The 14,586-nt window shown below is 56.1% G+C and overlaps 4 protein-coding genes across 6 annotated transcripts in view; 2 read left to right on the top strand and 2 right to left on the bottom strand.

The window, feature by feature from the left end:
* The window catches only part of ITGA7 (integrin subunit alpha 7), a 28,291-nt gene extending 23,550 nt beyond the window's left edge, over nt 1-4,741 (bottom strand). The window contains exon 1 of the mRNA XM_061206187.1: nt 4,664-4,741. The gene's annotated coding sequence lies outside the window, so the exon portion shown is untranslated. The remainder of the gene's footprint in view (nt 1-4,663) is intronic.
* BLOC1S1 (biogenesis of lysosomal organelles complex 1 subunit 1) lies at nt 1,855-5,555 on the top strand. The gene is made up of 4 exons (XM_061206197.1): nt 1,855-2,012; nt 2,747-2,819; nt 4,939-5,071; nt 5,354-5,555. Exons 1-4 carry the CDS (start codon nt 1,952-1,954, stop codon nt 5,462-5,464), a joined length of 378 nt encoding a protein of 125 aa, XP_061062180.1. The 5' UTR covers nt 1,855-1,951; the 3' UTR covers nt 5,465-5,555.
* A 1,086-nt stretch (nt 5,556-6,641) lies between these two features.
* On the top strand, nt 6,642-10,475 carry RDH5 (retinol dehydrogenase 5). 3 transcript variants are annotated; one of them, XM_061205049.1, is made up of 6 exons: nt 6,642-6,742; nt 7,319-7,646; nt 7,814-8,072; nt 9,360-9,523; nt 9,825-10,068; nt 10,205-10,475. In XM_061205049.1, exons 2-5 carry the CDS (start codon nt 7,337-7,339, stop codon nt 10,046-10,048), a joined length of 957 nt encoding a protein of 318 aa, XP_061061032.1. In that variant the 5' UTR covers nt 6,642-6,742; nt 7,319-7,336; the 3' UTR covers nt 10,049-10,068; nt 10,205-10,475. The 3 variants fall into 3 exon arrangements, with proteins under 3 accessions (XP_061061032.1, XP_061061029.1, XP_061061031.1); XM_061205046.1 differs by having other exon boundaries at nt 9,825-10,081; XM_061205048.1 differs by having other exon boundaries at nt 7,300-7,646; nt 9,825-10,081.
* An 897-nt stretch (nt 10,476-11,372) lies between these two features.
* On the bottom strand, nt 11,373-14,586 carry CD63 (CD63 molecule). Its single transcript, XM_061205529.1, has 8 exons — nt 14,481-14,586; nt 13,844-13,920; nt 12,711-12,899; nt 12,469-12,543; nt 12,271-12,366; nt 12,027-12,164; nt 11,699-11,782; nt 11,373-11,529 (listed from the first exon to the last, which is right to left on the bottom strand). Exons 2-8 carry the CDS (start codon nt 13,907-13,909, stop codon nt 11,464-11,466), a joined length of 714 nt encoding a protein of 237 aa, XP_061061512.1. The 5' UTR covers nt 13,910-13,920; nt 14,481-14,586; the 3' UTR covers nt 11,373-11,463.

The following is a 14,586-nucleotide window of genomic DNA, read 5'->3' as shown; positions in this document are numbered from 1 at the left end:
GAGACATGGAGCCGTCCCCAAAAGTGCTTCTGGGCCTCCCCCTCCTGGGTTCTCTCCCACGGTTTCTACAGTATAGTACAGTGGTTACACTCAAGCTCTGGCATCAGATAGCCCAGATCTGTATCCTAGCTAGACCACTTATGAGCTCTATCACTGCACTGCTCTGTACCGCAGATTCTTCCTCTGCAAACTGGGGATGACAGTTATTATACTTCACATGATTGTTCTAGGAATTAAATGAAATAATACACGTAAAGTGATTCACACATGGTAAGCACTCAGGAGATGTTGTTAAAGAAGTACACATATAAGCAAAAACACATAAACACAGTATCCAACACTTTTTATTCAGAGTTTTTATTTTGGCACTTAATGTTCTGCTTTATGCTGCCATTTAACCATTTCACTCACTAATCCTTTGACACTTGTACACCTCCCGGGATTTAAGATGCTACTCTGCAAAGAGTTGAATGAACTAATCAGTAATTTTCAACTCTCACTCAGAAAATTCAAGAATGTTCTATTCTAAATCAGCGGGACTTCCCTGGTGGAGCAGTGGTTAAGAAGCCTGCCAATGCAGGGGACACGGGTTCGAGCCCTGGTCCAGGAAGATCCCACATGCCACGGAGCAACTAGGCCCGTGCGCCACAACTACTGAGCCTGTGCTCTAGAGCCCGCGAGCCACAACTACTGAAGCCCACATGCCACAACTACTGAAGCCCGCGCGCCTAGAGCCTGTGCTCCGCAACAAGAGAAGCCAACACAATGAGAAGCCTGCACACCGGAACGAAGAGTAGCCCCCGCTCACAGCAACTAGAGAAAGCCCGCGAGTAGCAACGAAGACCCAACACAGCCAAAAAAATTAATTAATTAATTAATTTAAAAAAAAAAAAGAATCACCTGAACAACTTTTTAAAAAATAATTATACCAGGCCTCCACCCTCAGAGATCTAGTTAATTGGTCTCCGACCAAGGCATATTTTTTAAAACTTCCCCAGATGATTCTAATGTTTAGCCAGGGCTGAGAACCACTGATTTAATCCGATCTTCTAATTTTACTAAGGAGAAAACCAACACCCAGAGTGGATAAGCAACTTGCCCAAGTCACCCGGCACGTCAGTGCACAGTGCACCAAGAGAGAATGTTGTAATAGCAAGAATATGTTGCTGACGTTTATAATTTTTTCTTGTTGGGGTTAATCCCAGAAGCATTTCTCTTTAGTTCAGAGAGGTGTTATATAATTTACCTTTTACTCTGGCAGCAGCTTATTCTGCTGGTAAGACTGAAATAAATGGGTTTGCATTCCCTAACCACAAAAGGACAGAGATGGAATTGCACATTCACCACACATAGCCAGCCAAATTAGCAAAGCTCCCTAGGAGGCCGCTGGAAGGGCCTAAAATGTTTCTTCTCGACAATGATCACCCAGAGCTGAGGGACTTTGGCGGGGTGGTGAGAAGAGAGAGAGCTGGGAGAGGAAATCATTCCCCCCCTAGAGGGAGGAGCTGAGGATCAACTGAAAACCGACCAGAGCTGCCAGCAGGGAACGGCCAGGGAAGGAAAAGAATTTCAATGAGTCCTGGGAGCCTCTGCTCCCGCAACAACCGAACCGTGATGGACAGCCTGGCAACAACCACCCTCCTGGGAGCCTGAGATCCAGAGGAGATTAAAAAATGGTTCTGCAATGTGGGTACGAAAGAAAACTTCTTCCCACACTCACCAAAAGTGAGCTCCCAATAAACACAAGAGCTCACCTGGCCCTACTATCCCCTCCCTTCCCAGCCAAGATCCTCACTACCTACCACCACCAAGTCTCAAAAGGAGGGCGGTTCCGGGCCTCACGTGACACTGCAGCCACGTGACCCCCGGGCCCCGCGGGAGCCGAGCAGCTCGTTCCAGTTCCGGGAGCTGGAGGGGGCCGGGCGCGCCCTGCCCCCAGCCCGCCGCGACCATGCTGTCCCGCCTGCTGAAAGAACACCAGGCCAAGCAGAATGAACGCAAGGAGCTGCAGGGTGAGCCAAACATCTAGTCCGCCGTTTTCCCTCCCGCCGCGGCCTAGCCTCAGCCCGGAGCCTGGACCTTGAGTAACGGCCCAAATCCAAGGAAGGGCGCAGGCCAGTGGGCACGGGCATGTGGGAGGGAATTAGAGGAGCTTTTTGGGGAGTTCCGTTCTCTTGCCAACGGGCCCTGGTCTCTAGCAGCGCTCCCGTCCCCCACGGCAACGCCCCCCACGCTAAGTCTCAGCGGCATCCTAGCCCCGCCCTCTGTCACGGAACGCTGTGCCGATTGGTCCAGGGAGCCGCTCATCCTGGAAGTGGGAAGGAACGCCCCTGAAAGGAAGAGGGTGTTGGGGACCCGGCAGAGCTGGGATTCTTGGAAGCCTGAAACCACCGAAATGGGGGTGGGGCCCTTGTTTTCTGAATCCGGGCTGGGAATCCCGGAGTTACCAATCCTAAGGCCAAGACATTGGGAAAAGCGTGCCTGAGAGTCTGGAGTCCTGGGCGCTGCCACAGACTCGTTAGCGTCCCTGGGCGAATCGCTTCCCTTCTCAGGGTACCAGTTTCCTCACCGCTAAAATGAAAGGGCTTGCTTTATGTTTTGCAAGGTCCTTTCAGCTCTGGCACTCTGAGATTAGTTGAAATGTTCCCACAACTAGCAGAATAGTAATGAATGGGTGAGGGAACCTTAAGCACCACCCCTCAAAAAACCAAGTCTCCAGTCTAATCCCTTTTCCCCCTCCACCCAGAGAAGAGGAGGCGAGAGGCTATCACTGCAGCGACCTGCCTGACAGAAGCTTTGGTGGATCACCTCAATGTGGGGTATGAACCTCTTCCCATCAACACCAACCCCGCCCCCCCCAAGTTTAGGCACTGGCAAGGTCTAGCCCTCAGACTGCTCTTGAGGGAATGAGATGTCCCGCTCATTCCCCTATCCTCCCCCCACCCAGCTTAACTTTTATGGAGAGAGGCTTGAGCCAGCTCTGACCCCTAACAAGGGCAGGGAGGAACAGCTGCGGTGGTTGGAAAAGCAGCCAGATTTCCCCTTCCCAACAATAACTTCCCTGGTGCTCACAACTTGATGCCATCTGGCCACCTCTCTTCACCCGTCCAAGTCCAGCTGTCACTTCCAGCGGGAGGGAGAGCACCGTCCTTCACCACAGCTTCCCAGCCCCTCCTTCTCCACCTCCCACCCTCTGGCAGACCTGGAGAGCAGCTGGCAGGAAAGAGATGGCACAACTGGTGAGGGTGAGGGCAGAACCTATGCCAGGAGCCACCTTAGAGCCAGGCTGTCACTTCCCTTCCTTCTGGGTCTCCAGAGACCACCCCTTGCTTTGGTCCTAAGTGAGGATGCCAGTAATGACCGGAGACTTGGGAAGGAGCAAAGAACATTGTCTCTTGACCCTGAGTGACCCAGAAAAGTGGAGAGATGATGATCTGATAGCCAGGCCATCTGTTGGGAGAAAGGAGGCAGTATGATGCCTTCCACCCCAGGGCAAGTCGAATAGCTTGCTTGTGAATTCAGAGACTGAGTCACCCAAGTGAGCCAGGCAGGAACTGTCACCTTCATTGCTCATCTCGGGAAGATTAGGGGGAGAGAAGGCCGTGGTTGGGGCCTCTGATCTCCCTTCCCTCCAGGCCTCTCCCTCCACGCATTGTGAATGAGAGAAAGCAAGAGGTCAACAGGGAAAATGAGGATTTCAGGAACTCCCAGGGGAATCTTGAAGCATTGGGAGCACCCTGCTATGACTGTTTCAGCTCCTACCACACCCCGTACCGTGACCCAGCTGTCTCCCAGAGAGAAGGGACAGGGTCTGTGCCTTCCCTCCCTCCCACATTGGCGCCTCCTGGGCTCTGCTCTGTGGTTGGCCCAGGCTTCTCCTGCTTCTCTTCCTTTGCTAGGGGCCACCCCACTTTCAGCTTAGAGGGCAGCTAAGCCAAAGCCAGATTAGAAAGGGTTTTGTGTTGCTGCCCACGGCTCCTCTCATTCCCCAGAAAGGAAAACAAAGGCTCAGTCTATCTCAGCCCCTGTCAGGTGTCCTTCCCACTCTCTGGACACCCCCCGCCCCGTCCCCTTGTCCCCTCCAGTCCCCACAGATTCCAGTGGGTGGGGGCAGCGGATGTGGAGTCTCTCAGCTGACCCAGAGCTTTGGGGTGGGGAATGAAAGATTCATCAGCCAACAAGGGGGAACAGTTATTGCACAGTTATTGCGGGGGCAGGGGGGTGAGCGGGGGGTGCGGGGGGGTGGGGATACCAGCCTTGGGGCAGTAATGTAACTGCAGGCAACCGTGATCGAGGAGAAAAGAAAACCTGTTGCCTAGAGCAGAAGGAAGAGAGAGAGTGTGTGTGTGTGTGTGTGTTCGTTCATCTGTGTGGGCGAGAGGAGAAGGACCGGGAGAGAGACAGAGCCAAGAAGCAGCCCTTGGGATATCTTCCCTTGACCCTGAGTTCCTGGGGAGGGGGTTGCTCTCCCATCCCACCCCAGATTCAGGGAGGAGCCCAATTTCCCTTCCCAACTTCTCGCACAGATCCCTGGCCTTCCAACCATTGCCAGATGTGTCCCTGCCGCTGGATTTCCCAAGCTTCCCCACGCCCCCTTTTCCCTCCCAGCTTCTTCCTCAGTGATACCCCCCAGCCCCACCAGGTTAACCCTCCCTTTTCTCACCCAGCTTCAAGAACTCCTCTGGAGGTAGGAAATGGTATGTTTCTGGTCAGCTCCTGGCTAGGCTCTCCTGGGAATCCTGGGAGTGGAAGGAAGGGACCGGGCTCCTTTGCATGTACTTTGTAGTCATTTGCCTCACAACCAGGAATGGCCAAAATCACACGGTTTTCTCCAGCCTGACTCCTGACTGGCCTCCCACTCTGGCAGTGGGGTGTCAGTTCTGGAGACCACTCCCCACCTGCTGGGCGAGTTGACCTCCTTCCTCCTCCAACCTCTAGCGTGGCCCAGGCCTACATGAACCAGAGAAAGCTGGACCACGAGGTGAAGACCCTACAGGTCCAGGCTGCCCAGTTTGCCAAGCAGACAGGCCAGTGGATTGGGATGGTGGAGAACTTCAACCAGGCGCTCAAGGTAGGCCACGCTCCCTATGTCTCCAGCCACATCCTGCGCCCCCATCGGCTGCCTCCAGTGGGGTCACCTCAGGCCTGGGGTTGAGGAGGAAGTGGGGATCATCCCAGAAACCCCAGAAATCTATGGCCCCAGTGTCACAGAAGCTAGAGAAGTAAAAGCAGCTGGTGGGTCCACGCAAAGCCCTTTCTAGGGGATGGAATGAAAGTGCCCCCATCCATCCCCTAGAGCCACACCCCGCCCACCCTGACTCCCGGGCTCCCGCACCCCACCACCACCTTGCAGGAGATCGGGGATGTGGAGAACTGGGCTCGGAGCATCGAGCTGGACATGCGCACCATTGCCACCGCGCTGGAGTACGTCTACAAAGGGCAGCTGCAGTCGGCCCCCTCCTAGCCCCACTGCCCTCCCCTCCCCCACTCCTCCTACCTCCCCCCAGGCGGGCAGGAAGGAGGGGGACAGGCCATGAATAAAACACAAGCCTCCATGTCTCTGTGTTTGTCTCAAGGAGCTACTAGCTCAGTGTGGGGGGTAGGAATGGAAGGTTCGAAGACTCTTCCCCTGAGCGATGGTACCTTTTGGGTAGAGGCTGGAACTAGCTTCCTCTTACAAGCTCAACTCTCTTCTCCTCCTTGGGCCTGGTACCTGACGCAGGTACTGTTGGGTAAGCAGAGGGTGGGAGTTTCCCACCCCTCCCCAGAGAAGAGCAGGGGGCCCTGTCCCAAGCTTCCTAACCCAGGACTTCCATTTCCCGCAGAGGAGAAACAAGACAGGGAGCAGGCCTGGTCCAGCTCTGGCTCTCTGCCTCTCCACGTGCTCACGGCCTCTCCCAGCCTGGTGCTAAGCAGTGTCATGAGTCTGGACCAGTTGGGAGATTAATTCTTGGGCATGGGAGCACTTCAGGGCAGGGAAGGGGGAGGAATGACAGGTCCAAGGTCACCAACAGAGAGGGGCAGCTGCCATCCTTGACAGATCCCTCCTCTTAAGAATCTGTGACAGGACTTCCCTTGTGGCGCAGTGGTTAAGAATCCGCCTGCCAATGCAGGGGACACGGGTTCGAGCCCTGGTCCGGGAAGATCCCACATGCTGCGGAGCAACTAAGCCTGTGTGCCACAACTACTGAGCCTGCGCTCTAGAGCCCGCGAGCTGCAACTACTGAAGCCCGGGCACCTAGAGCCCGTGCTCCACAACAAGAGAAGCCACCACAATGAGAAGCCCGCGCACCACAACGAAGAGTAGCCCCCACTCGCTGCAACTAGAGAAAGCCCGCGCGCAGCAACGAAGACCCGACGCAGCCAAAAAATAAATTAAAAAAAAAAAAAAAACTAAGCCTTGTGGAATTCAAAAATTTAGGAAAAAAAAAAAAAGAATCTGTGACAGAGGTGGTCAGGAAGCCCCACTGGAAAAGAGAGCCAAGCAGGGCACTGGGCGCTTCTGGCCTGTACCAAGCCCTGGCTTCAACCCACAGGCCTCAGCTTCCCTGGCTCCTCCTCCTCCTCCCCCACCCCGCCCCACATGCACTTAATAGGTCTGGCACCCAGTCCACCTGCCTCGGACTTTGGCCTCAGTGGTAGCTAGCGTGGGAGCCTGGGAAGCCCTGGAGCAAAGTTTCTCAAGCAAAGCAAAAGAAGAAACTTCAGGTGGTGTAGTGCCTGCTAGCTTTCCCCTGAGAAGGTAAGCAGGGTACTGGGAGCTCGGGGGCTATGAGAAGACTGGCAAGATATTCATGTATTGATAACTCAAAGCCTAAAGCTTTTCATGTGCCGCCTCGCACTTTATCCTCTTTGATCCCCCGCAGCTCCCAGGTGGGCATGCTGGGTGTTAGCCCCACTTGGTAGATGAGAAAACAGGTTCAGAGACACAGTGAGGTGCTTGGCCTCACACAGTAAGCTTGGAGCCAGCAGGACTAAAATGCAGGGGCTCCGTATGTGTCTCCAAAAACAAGGCCCAGCTGGTTTAGCAGGAGGTAAGAGGTGATAACAAACAAGACCCCTCTGCTCCTGTGTGGCGGGTCTGCACACAGGACCCAGCTCATCTGGTTTTAGTTAAGTTACCCACAGACACAGGGTCTGCCCAGATCTTCGCTTTACTTAGATGAACTGTAGTTTGCCAGTTATCTGCCAAGCAGATAATTTCTCAGTCTGCTCAAACCAGAGACTTCCAGCTAGGGGGAAGGTATGAGGGGTGAGGGCTGGTGGGCCAGAGTAAGCTAGACAAGTCTCCCTGCCCAGCCTCGGCTGCCACCCGCAGGTCACTTGGGGTCTGGCCATGTGGCTGCCTCTGCTTCTGGGAGTCTCGCTCTGGGCAGCACTGTGGTTGCTCAGGGACCGGCAGAGCCTGCCCGCCAGCGATGCTTTCGTCTTTGTCACCGGCTGTGACTCGGGCTTTGGGCGGCTTCTGGCACTGAGGCTGGACCAGAGAGGCTTCCGAGTCCTGGCCAGCTGCCTGACCCCCTCAGGGGCAGAGGACCTCGAGCGGGTGGCCTCCTCCCGACTCCACACCACCCTGCTGGATGTCACAGATCCCCAGAGCGTCCGGCAGGCAGCCAAGTGGGTGGAAACACACGTCGGGGAAGCAGGTGAGTATGGCAGGGGGCCACCGGGAACGGGTTGTAAGGTGTGCACTGGCAGGGGCTGTGGGAAGCTAGAGGGGCTGCGGGAGAGGAGCAGGGCTCAGATCCTCCCGGAAAGGAGAGGGGCCATTGGAATGCCTCACCTACCCCGTGCCTGTCTCACCCCCCCACAGGGCTTTTTGGTCTGGTGAATAATGCTGGCATGGCTGGCATCATCGGGCCCACACCTTGGCAGACACAGGAGGATTTCCAGCGGGTGCTGAATGTGAACACACTGGGTCCCATCGGGGTCACCCTCGCCCTGCTGCCCCTGCTGCGGCAGGCCCAGGGCCGGGTGATCAACATCACCAGTGTCCTGGGCCGCCTGGCAGCCAGTGGAGGGGGCTACTGTGTCTCCAAGTTTGGCCTGGAGGCGTTCTCTGACAGCCTGAGGTGAGGGGTGCAGGGCCCTGGTCCCAGTCCAGCGGGAGCCCACTCAACAAGCAAATTAGCATCTGCCCTGCAGAGCTGATGAAAACAGCGCGTGGTGGAAACTTAGAGACAGTTTAGGGCTCGCGTTTGTGGGTTCAAATCCCAGCTTTCTCTCATGTGAGCTTGGTGACCTTAGTCAGTTACTTCTCTTTTCCCCAGTTTGTTCCTCCTCTGTTAAATCAGGATGAGAAGGCCTGCCTCATGGGTGAGTAAAATGAGGTACATGTGAGGCCCCAACAGAGCCTGGCACGTAGAAAATGCCCCCAAAAGCCCGCTCTCATTCTTATTAATGTTATTATTACTAATAACAACTATCACTTACCACGAGCTAGTACCTCTACTGAACACTTTCTCATTCAATTCTCCCAAAAATCCTGTAAGGGTAGGTGTTAACACCCTTAGGTAACATAAGTTACCCAAGACCACATGATAGTTAGTGGGAGCACTGGCACGTATGCCCGGGTCTGCTTGCCTACAGACCCTGGTCATCACATTCTCCTGCCCCTCATCTTTAGACAATAATGTTCAAAGTCCCACGAGAGCACAAGGGAGACTTAAGGATGACACAGGAACAGAGTTCGATTCCCCCAAGCTGGGCCCACCTCCTGAAGGAAGTCTTCCTGTCACCATCACTCAGCAGATAACATCAATATCTACTTTTGTCCCTATGCCTCAGTCTTTTAATTTTCCAATCAGCATCACGGAACACATACTCTATACTTGGACTTCTGCAATCTGTGCCGAGTACTCCCGCCTTCCCCCAGCAAATACCAGTCAACACCCTCCATATCCAGCACTTGGGGCTCAACCCTGTGTTTTGGGATCTAGGGAATGTTGTTCTTCCAGTTCAGGAGTTGGCAGATTGTGGTTCTCAGGCCAGATCTCGCCAGCTGCCTACAAGCTAATGATGGCTTTTACATTTTTAAATGGTGACACTGTAAATGGTTATATAAGTAGCTACATAATATCATTAATTTTAGATCTGCAATGCGGAAAATATTTACTGTCTGGCCCTTTAAGAAGTTTGCAGGTCCCTGCTCTAGATGCTAGAATACAAAGGAAAACAAACCTCAAAAATACCTCCTTCCCTCTGCCCCACTTGCCCCTCATCCCAGGGCAGCAGGGATATCCCTTCCTGTCATGACCACTGACCCTGTGATGCTTTCCCATCTTAGCCTCCCTACCCATGTCCCTGAAGTCCTCTCCCTATAAAGACAACCCAGAAACCTCCCTCTGCCCCCACTCCAGGCGGGACGTGGCTCCTTTCGGGGTACGAGTCTCTATCGTGGAGCCTGGCTTCTTCAGAACCCCTGTGACAAACCTGGAAAGTCTGGAGGACAACCTGCAGGCCTGCTGGGCACGGCTGCCTCCTGCCACACAGGCCCTCTATGGGGAGACCTTCCTCACCAAGTGTGAGTGATGATGGGCCCACGCAGGGGCATATGAAGGGAAATGAGAGTGCCACAAAGGCCAGGCCTGCACCATCCTGCTGGGAGGAGGTGGGTAGGGCAGTCAGGGAAGGGGTGAGGGTGAATGGGATGCCATAGGAGAACACCCAGGCCATGTGCAACCTGCCCACTCCCCAAACTGGGGAGGGGACTGAGGACCCCTCTCACCTCTACTGGGCAGGAAGCCCCAGGACCCAGGAGATAGGGCCTGAGGTAGGCTGGAACGGGACAGGGACACTGATTACAACCGTCCGCTGGGCTGCAGATCTGAGAGTGCAGCAGCGCATCATGAACCTGATCTGTGACCCGGACCTGACCAAGGTGAGCAGGTGCCTGGAGCATGCCCTGACTGCCCGTCACCCCAGAACCCGCTACAGCCCAGGCTGGGACGCCAAGCTGCTCTGGCTGCCAGCCTCCTACCTGCCAGCCAGCCTGGTGGATGCTGTGCTCACCTGGGTCCTTCCCAAGCCTGCTCAGGCAGTCTACTGAACCCAGCTCTCCAGCAAGAGGTTGTTGTTCAAGGCAAGGACTTTGATTTATTTCTGTCCCCCACCCTGCACTGCCTGGTACAAAACAGGCACTCAATAAATGTGTACTGGGGCTTCCCTGGTGGCACAGTGGTAAAGAATCCGTCTGCCAATGCAGGGGACACGGGTTAGAGCCCTGGTCCGGGAAGATCCCACATGCCACGGAGCAACTAAGCCCATGCACCACAACTACTGAGCCTGCGCTCTAGAGCCCGCGAGCCACAACTACTGAGCCCACGTGCCACAACTACTGAAGCCCAGGCACCTAGAGCCCGTGCTCTGCAACACTAGAAGCCATGACAATGAGAAGCCCGCACACCGCAATGAAGAATAGCCCCCGCTCGCCGCAACTAGAGAAAGCCCGCACACAGCAACGAAGACCCAACACAGCCAAAAATAAAAAATTAATTAATTAAAATGTGTATTGTTCAAAACAAAACAAAACAAAACACACTGTAGGTGGGCAAAAATGAAGGTGCCCAGTGGAAGACCCCATGTAACTCCTAACTAACCTAGGCTGACATCCTCCAGGGTCTCTGGCCCATTTAGTACCTGCAAAACAACCAGCACCCACTGGGGGGCGCAAGGGGATTGTCTTGCATCTGTAAGGCATCTTTGAAGCTGCACCTGGAGGGGTGGCCACTAGAGGGCACTGTTGGATGTTTCCTTTCTACCTGGAGTAAGGTTGAAATTCAGTGTTTGGAGTGGGAATGGGGGCATGGGGAGGTGATGAAGAGGGGTCAAGGCCAAGCTGGGTGGTTTTCATGGGAAAAAAGCCAATACCCTCTTAAATTCTTCTGTTATCTAACGTAAGTCAAGAAGGAGAGACACTGGCCACACAGGTATAAAAGCAACTTGTCACCATCCTGAAAGGAGCCAGGCTCCCTTGAGGGTCAGTGTGGCAAGGAGTTGCTGGGCCCTCAGAGGTGGGCAGAAGGCCAGAAAGAAGATGTCGACAGTGGACGTGGGCTGGTCTCTCCCAAGTAGCACCTTTGTAGAGAATCCCTTTGACGTGGGAAATGGCTTCACAAACCCTTCAGCACTGAGCCTGGTAGCACGAGACTAGGAGACAGGGAGGGCAGTGGGCCTCAGCCTCCTCAGGATCCCCACTTCCACTGCCAGCCCAACGAACGCCTTCAGCACAATCCTCCTTTCCCCCAGACCCCCCAAAATAGGCCTGCCTTTCCAGAGGTGCAAACAGAACAAGGTCCCAGAGGAGAGGAACATGGATGAGGAGGGGGAAGGGATAAAGTATCACTCTTTAAGACAAACTGAGACTCTCTCTCTTTTCGGTCTGAAAAAATAAACCGTTTAATTGAAAAACCTGGAGTATACTACCCACTCCCCTGGATGAGGGGGCTGAAGAGACTAGACCCCCTACATCACCTCATAGCCACTTCGGATGCTCTTCACAAGGCAGCAGGCAAAGATGATACCCAGGACCTAGAAAGAAAGACAGAGATGGGGGTGAAGAGGAGTCAGGAAGGCAAGGTACCCAGGACCCACCCAAGAGACCCCAAACACAACCAGGGCGCCCCTCCCCAGGCCAGCACCTCCTGCTCAGCACCCTCCCACTGCCCCTAGATCCCAGATGCTCAAGGGCGTCTCTCACCTCCACAAAGGCAATGCCCAGGGCTACTGCAGCCACCACCAGCATTTTGTTCCTCAGCCAGCCCCCGATCCTCTCCACACAGCCCTGAAGGGTGGCAGGCACACAAGACACCATCAGAAACTTCCCACCCACCTTCCTTGGACCCTGTGTCTCTCCCCCACCCTCTGTACTTGTCACCCCACCCCTAGCATTCCCAAATTCCCTCCCCATCCCTGACGCCCAACTTCCCAGAGCCCCAACCCTCTCCACCTCCACCCCGGGTCCCTCTTTCCTCCTGAAACATTTCCCAGCTTCCCCAAGTCCCCTACTATCTCAGCCCCCTCCCTACCTCAGTATGGATATCCTTCACGTTGAAATTAATCCCACAGCCCTGAGTGACATTGACACAGCAGGAGTCAGGGACTCGCTTGGTCACGATCAGGATCTTCTCCCAGTCTGTGTAGTTAGCCGCCCCGCAGCACTTAAACTGCGGAAAGATATGGGGGAAAAGGCTGTTAGGTGAACCTCCATCTTCAACATGGAGATGAGAATCTCCTTCCCCCATTACCCCTGCTCCCAGCAACCCCACTCACGTCTTTCTGCATCCTGTCCAGGATCAATGCTGTGTGGTTGTTTTTGGGATAATTCTGCATCTGCTGCCGGAAATCCTTATTAAATTCTGATATCACCTGGGAGTAGGGAGGAGCACTGTTGAGGCCAGAATTCAGGGCACCTGGGTCCCAGAGTATCCAGACCTCTGAGGCAAGGCCCTCCCCTTACTCCCTGCTTACCTTGTCTCTAAACACATAGCCAGCAATGGCTGCAGCCACCTCCACCAGCATGATAAGGGACAGGAAGATGGCAAACTGCAGGTGCAAAGGACGGGAGTCACGTTTGGAGTCTGGGTGAGAGGGGCCTGCCGGTCTCGGGAACATTCACCAAGGTTTCCCTCACCCACCCACCCCGACAAGCCCCCTCCAGAGAAATGCCCTTTCGCAGTCCCAGGCACCCAGGCTGGCCCGCACCCACTCACCGTGATCATAAGACAGTAGTTCTCCTTGCAGGCTCCACAGCAGCCCACAAAGGCCACCAGGAAGAGGAAGGCACCCACTGCGATGATGACCACGGGCAACAGGGAGCCAGGGGGGGCCCCCGGGGTGATGGTCTGATTCAGGACGAGCTGGGCCCCTATGCCCACGGCGATCAGCCCCACTGCAAAGGCCTGGGAGGAGGGCAGGTCAGGATTCAGAAGACCCACAACCCATCAGCCCTCCACGGTGGAGGGTGGCGGGTGCACCCAGGACACAGGTGGAACCCCGCGCCAGAGAGACCGATTCTCACAGCTCCAGGAAACTTTTGACTACGGGGGGACAAGGAGGACGCGTCCTTGCCCCACAGTGAGGGCTGGGAAATTGTTCAAGGCTCTCTGGGAGAAGGCAGTCAGGAGGAACCACGCCTTCCTTCAAGCAGCTCCTCACCAAAAGCAAAAAGAGAAGTTCCCAGAAAGCCTTGACCCCAAGGCACATATTCCTAACAAAAAGTAGTGCTTCCTTTGAGCCTCTTCCTATGGGCCTCTAGGGCTCCCAGAACTGCCCTCTCACTATCCTCCAATGCCCACAACATCCTCATCAGCTGTGACTAGGGTTCCTCAGGCCAACTAGGCCAGGGAGGAGAAAGGAGGAGGAAAAGGGGGTAAAAGTAGCCTGCCCCCTCCTGGACAAACAGTAGCCTCTCCAGCCAGGAGCCCAGGACGGGAGCAATTGAGGTGGGCAGAGCCCTTACCCACCCCAAGCAGCGGGGAGGGGTGATGAGGGAATGGCGAGGAATGAGGGAGTGGAGGGGGTGAGAGGAGGGTGGCGATAGCATCAGGCGGTTGGCTGGTTGCCCCACTGCCCCATATCACAAGAGATTGGGTCACCAGACAGGAAGGGCCCGGAGGGGTTACGGGGAGGGTGGCCGGCCATTGTCGGTCCAAACCAGCCTCAGAGGTTCCTGAAAGCTGGAGGAGGAGAGGACGGCCGCGCTGGCCTCGGTCGTTCCCCGGGCTTTCCTTCCACATCTGGTGCCCAGCTGCCTTCATTCCTGGCCCCTCAGCCCTCACCACTCCGGAGGCAGGTCTCCCCGCACCCTGCCAGCGCGCCCTCACCGTCCCCGCTCCCCACTCACGCAAAAGGCCAACAGAAGAACGTAGAGCAAGAACTTGACACATTTCATTCCTCCTTCCACCGCCATGGCTGCCTGGCCTGGGGCAGAGGGGACGGCAGGGGGATCAGAACCGGTCGAGGGGGGATCTCGGCTTCCGAGCTCCCTGCCGGCCCTCGAGACCTTCCCTGCGGGGCCCCCATTCCCGGCCCCTCCCACCCGGAAACCCGCGGTCAGATCCACGTCTCCCAGCCCCCTCTTCTCCCCGCAGGAGAGGGGTGGGGGCGCCCGCCGCCCAGCCCGGACCCCGCCCCGCCGCCTCCGAGGCCTGGGACCCAACCCAGGGCGCCGGCAGGGGCCGGGGCCGGACGCCCACCCTCGGCCCTCCAGCCCCCAGGCGTTAAACAACCCCTCCCCACCCAACTAGTCACGAAAAACAGTCCTCAGCCCCAGCGCGACCCCCAGGCTCTTTCCCTGGGCTCTAACCACCGCCAAACAGAAGTGCGGCCGGCACCCCCCCGCCCCACCCGGCCCGGGCCTCCGGAACTTTGCAAAGTTGCAAGGGCCTCGGGAGCGGCGGGGAGCGCGGCGGCTCTTCGGAGGCCCGGGGCGAGCCCCTCCCCACCCCACGCGGAAACCGGCGCGAGCCCCGCGGCCTCACCTGGGTTCCCCGAGGCTGTGCGTTGCTCTTCCGCCGCGGTTCAGGGGCTCTCTAGCTGCGCCCCCCGGCTCTGGCCCCGCCCGGCGCACGGCCCCGCCCCGGCTCC

The sequence above is a fragment of the Eubalaena glacialis genome, chromosome 11, assembly GCF_028564815.1.
Source record: "Eubalaena glacialis isolate mEubGla1 chromosome 11, mEubGla1.1.hap2.+ XY, whole genome shotgun sequence".
Classification (NCBI taxonomy): domain Eukaryota; kingdom Metazoa; phylum Chordata; class Mammalia; order Artiodactyla; family Balaenidae; genus Eubalaena; species Eubalaena glacialis.
This window is presented reverse-complemented; position numbering and strand designations above follow the sequence as displayed.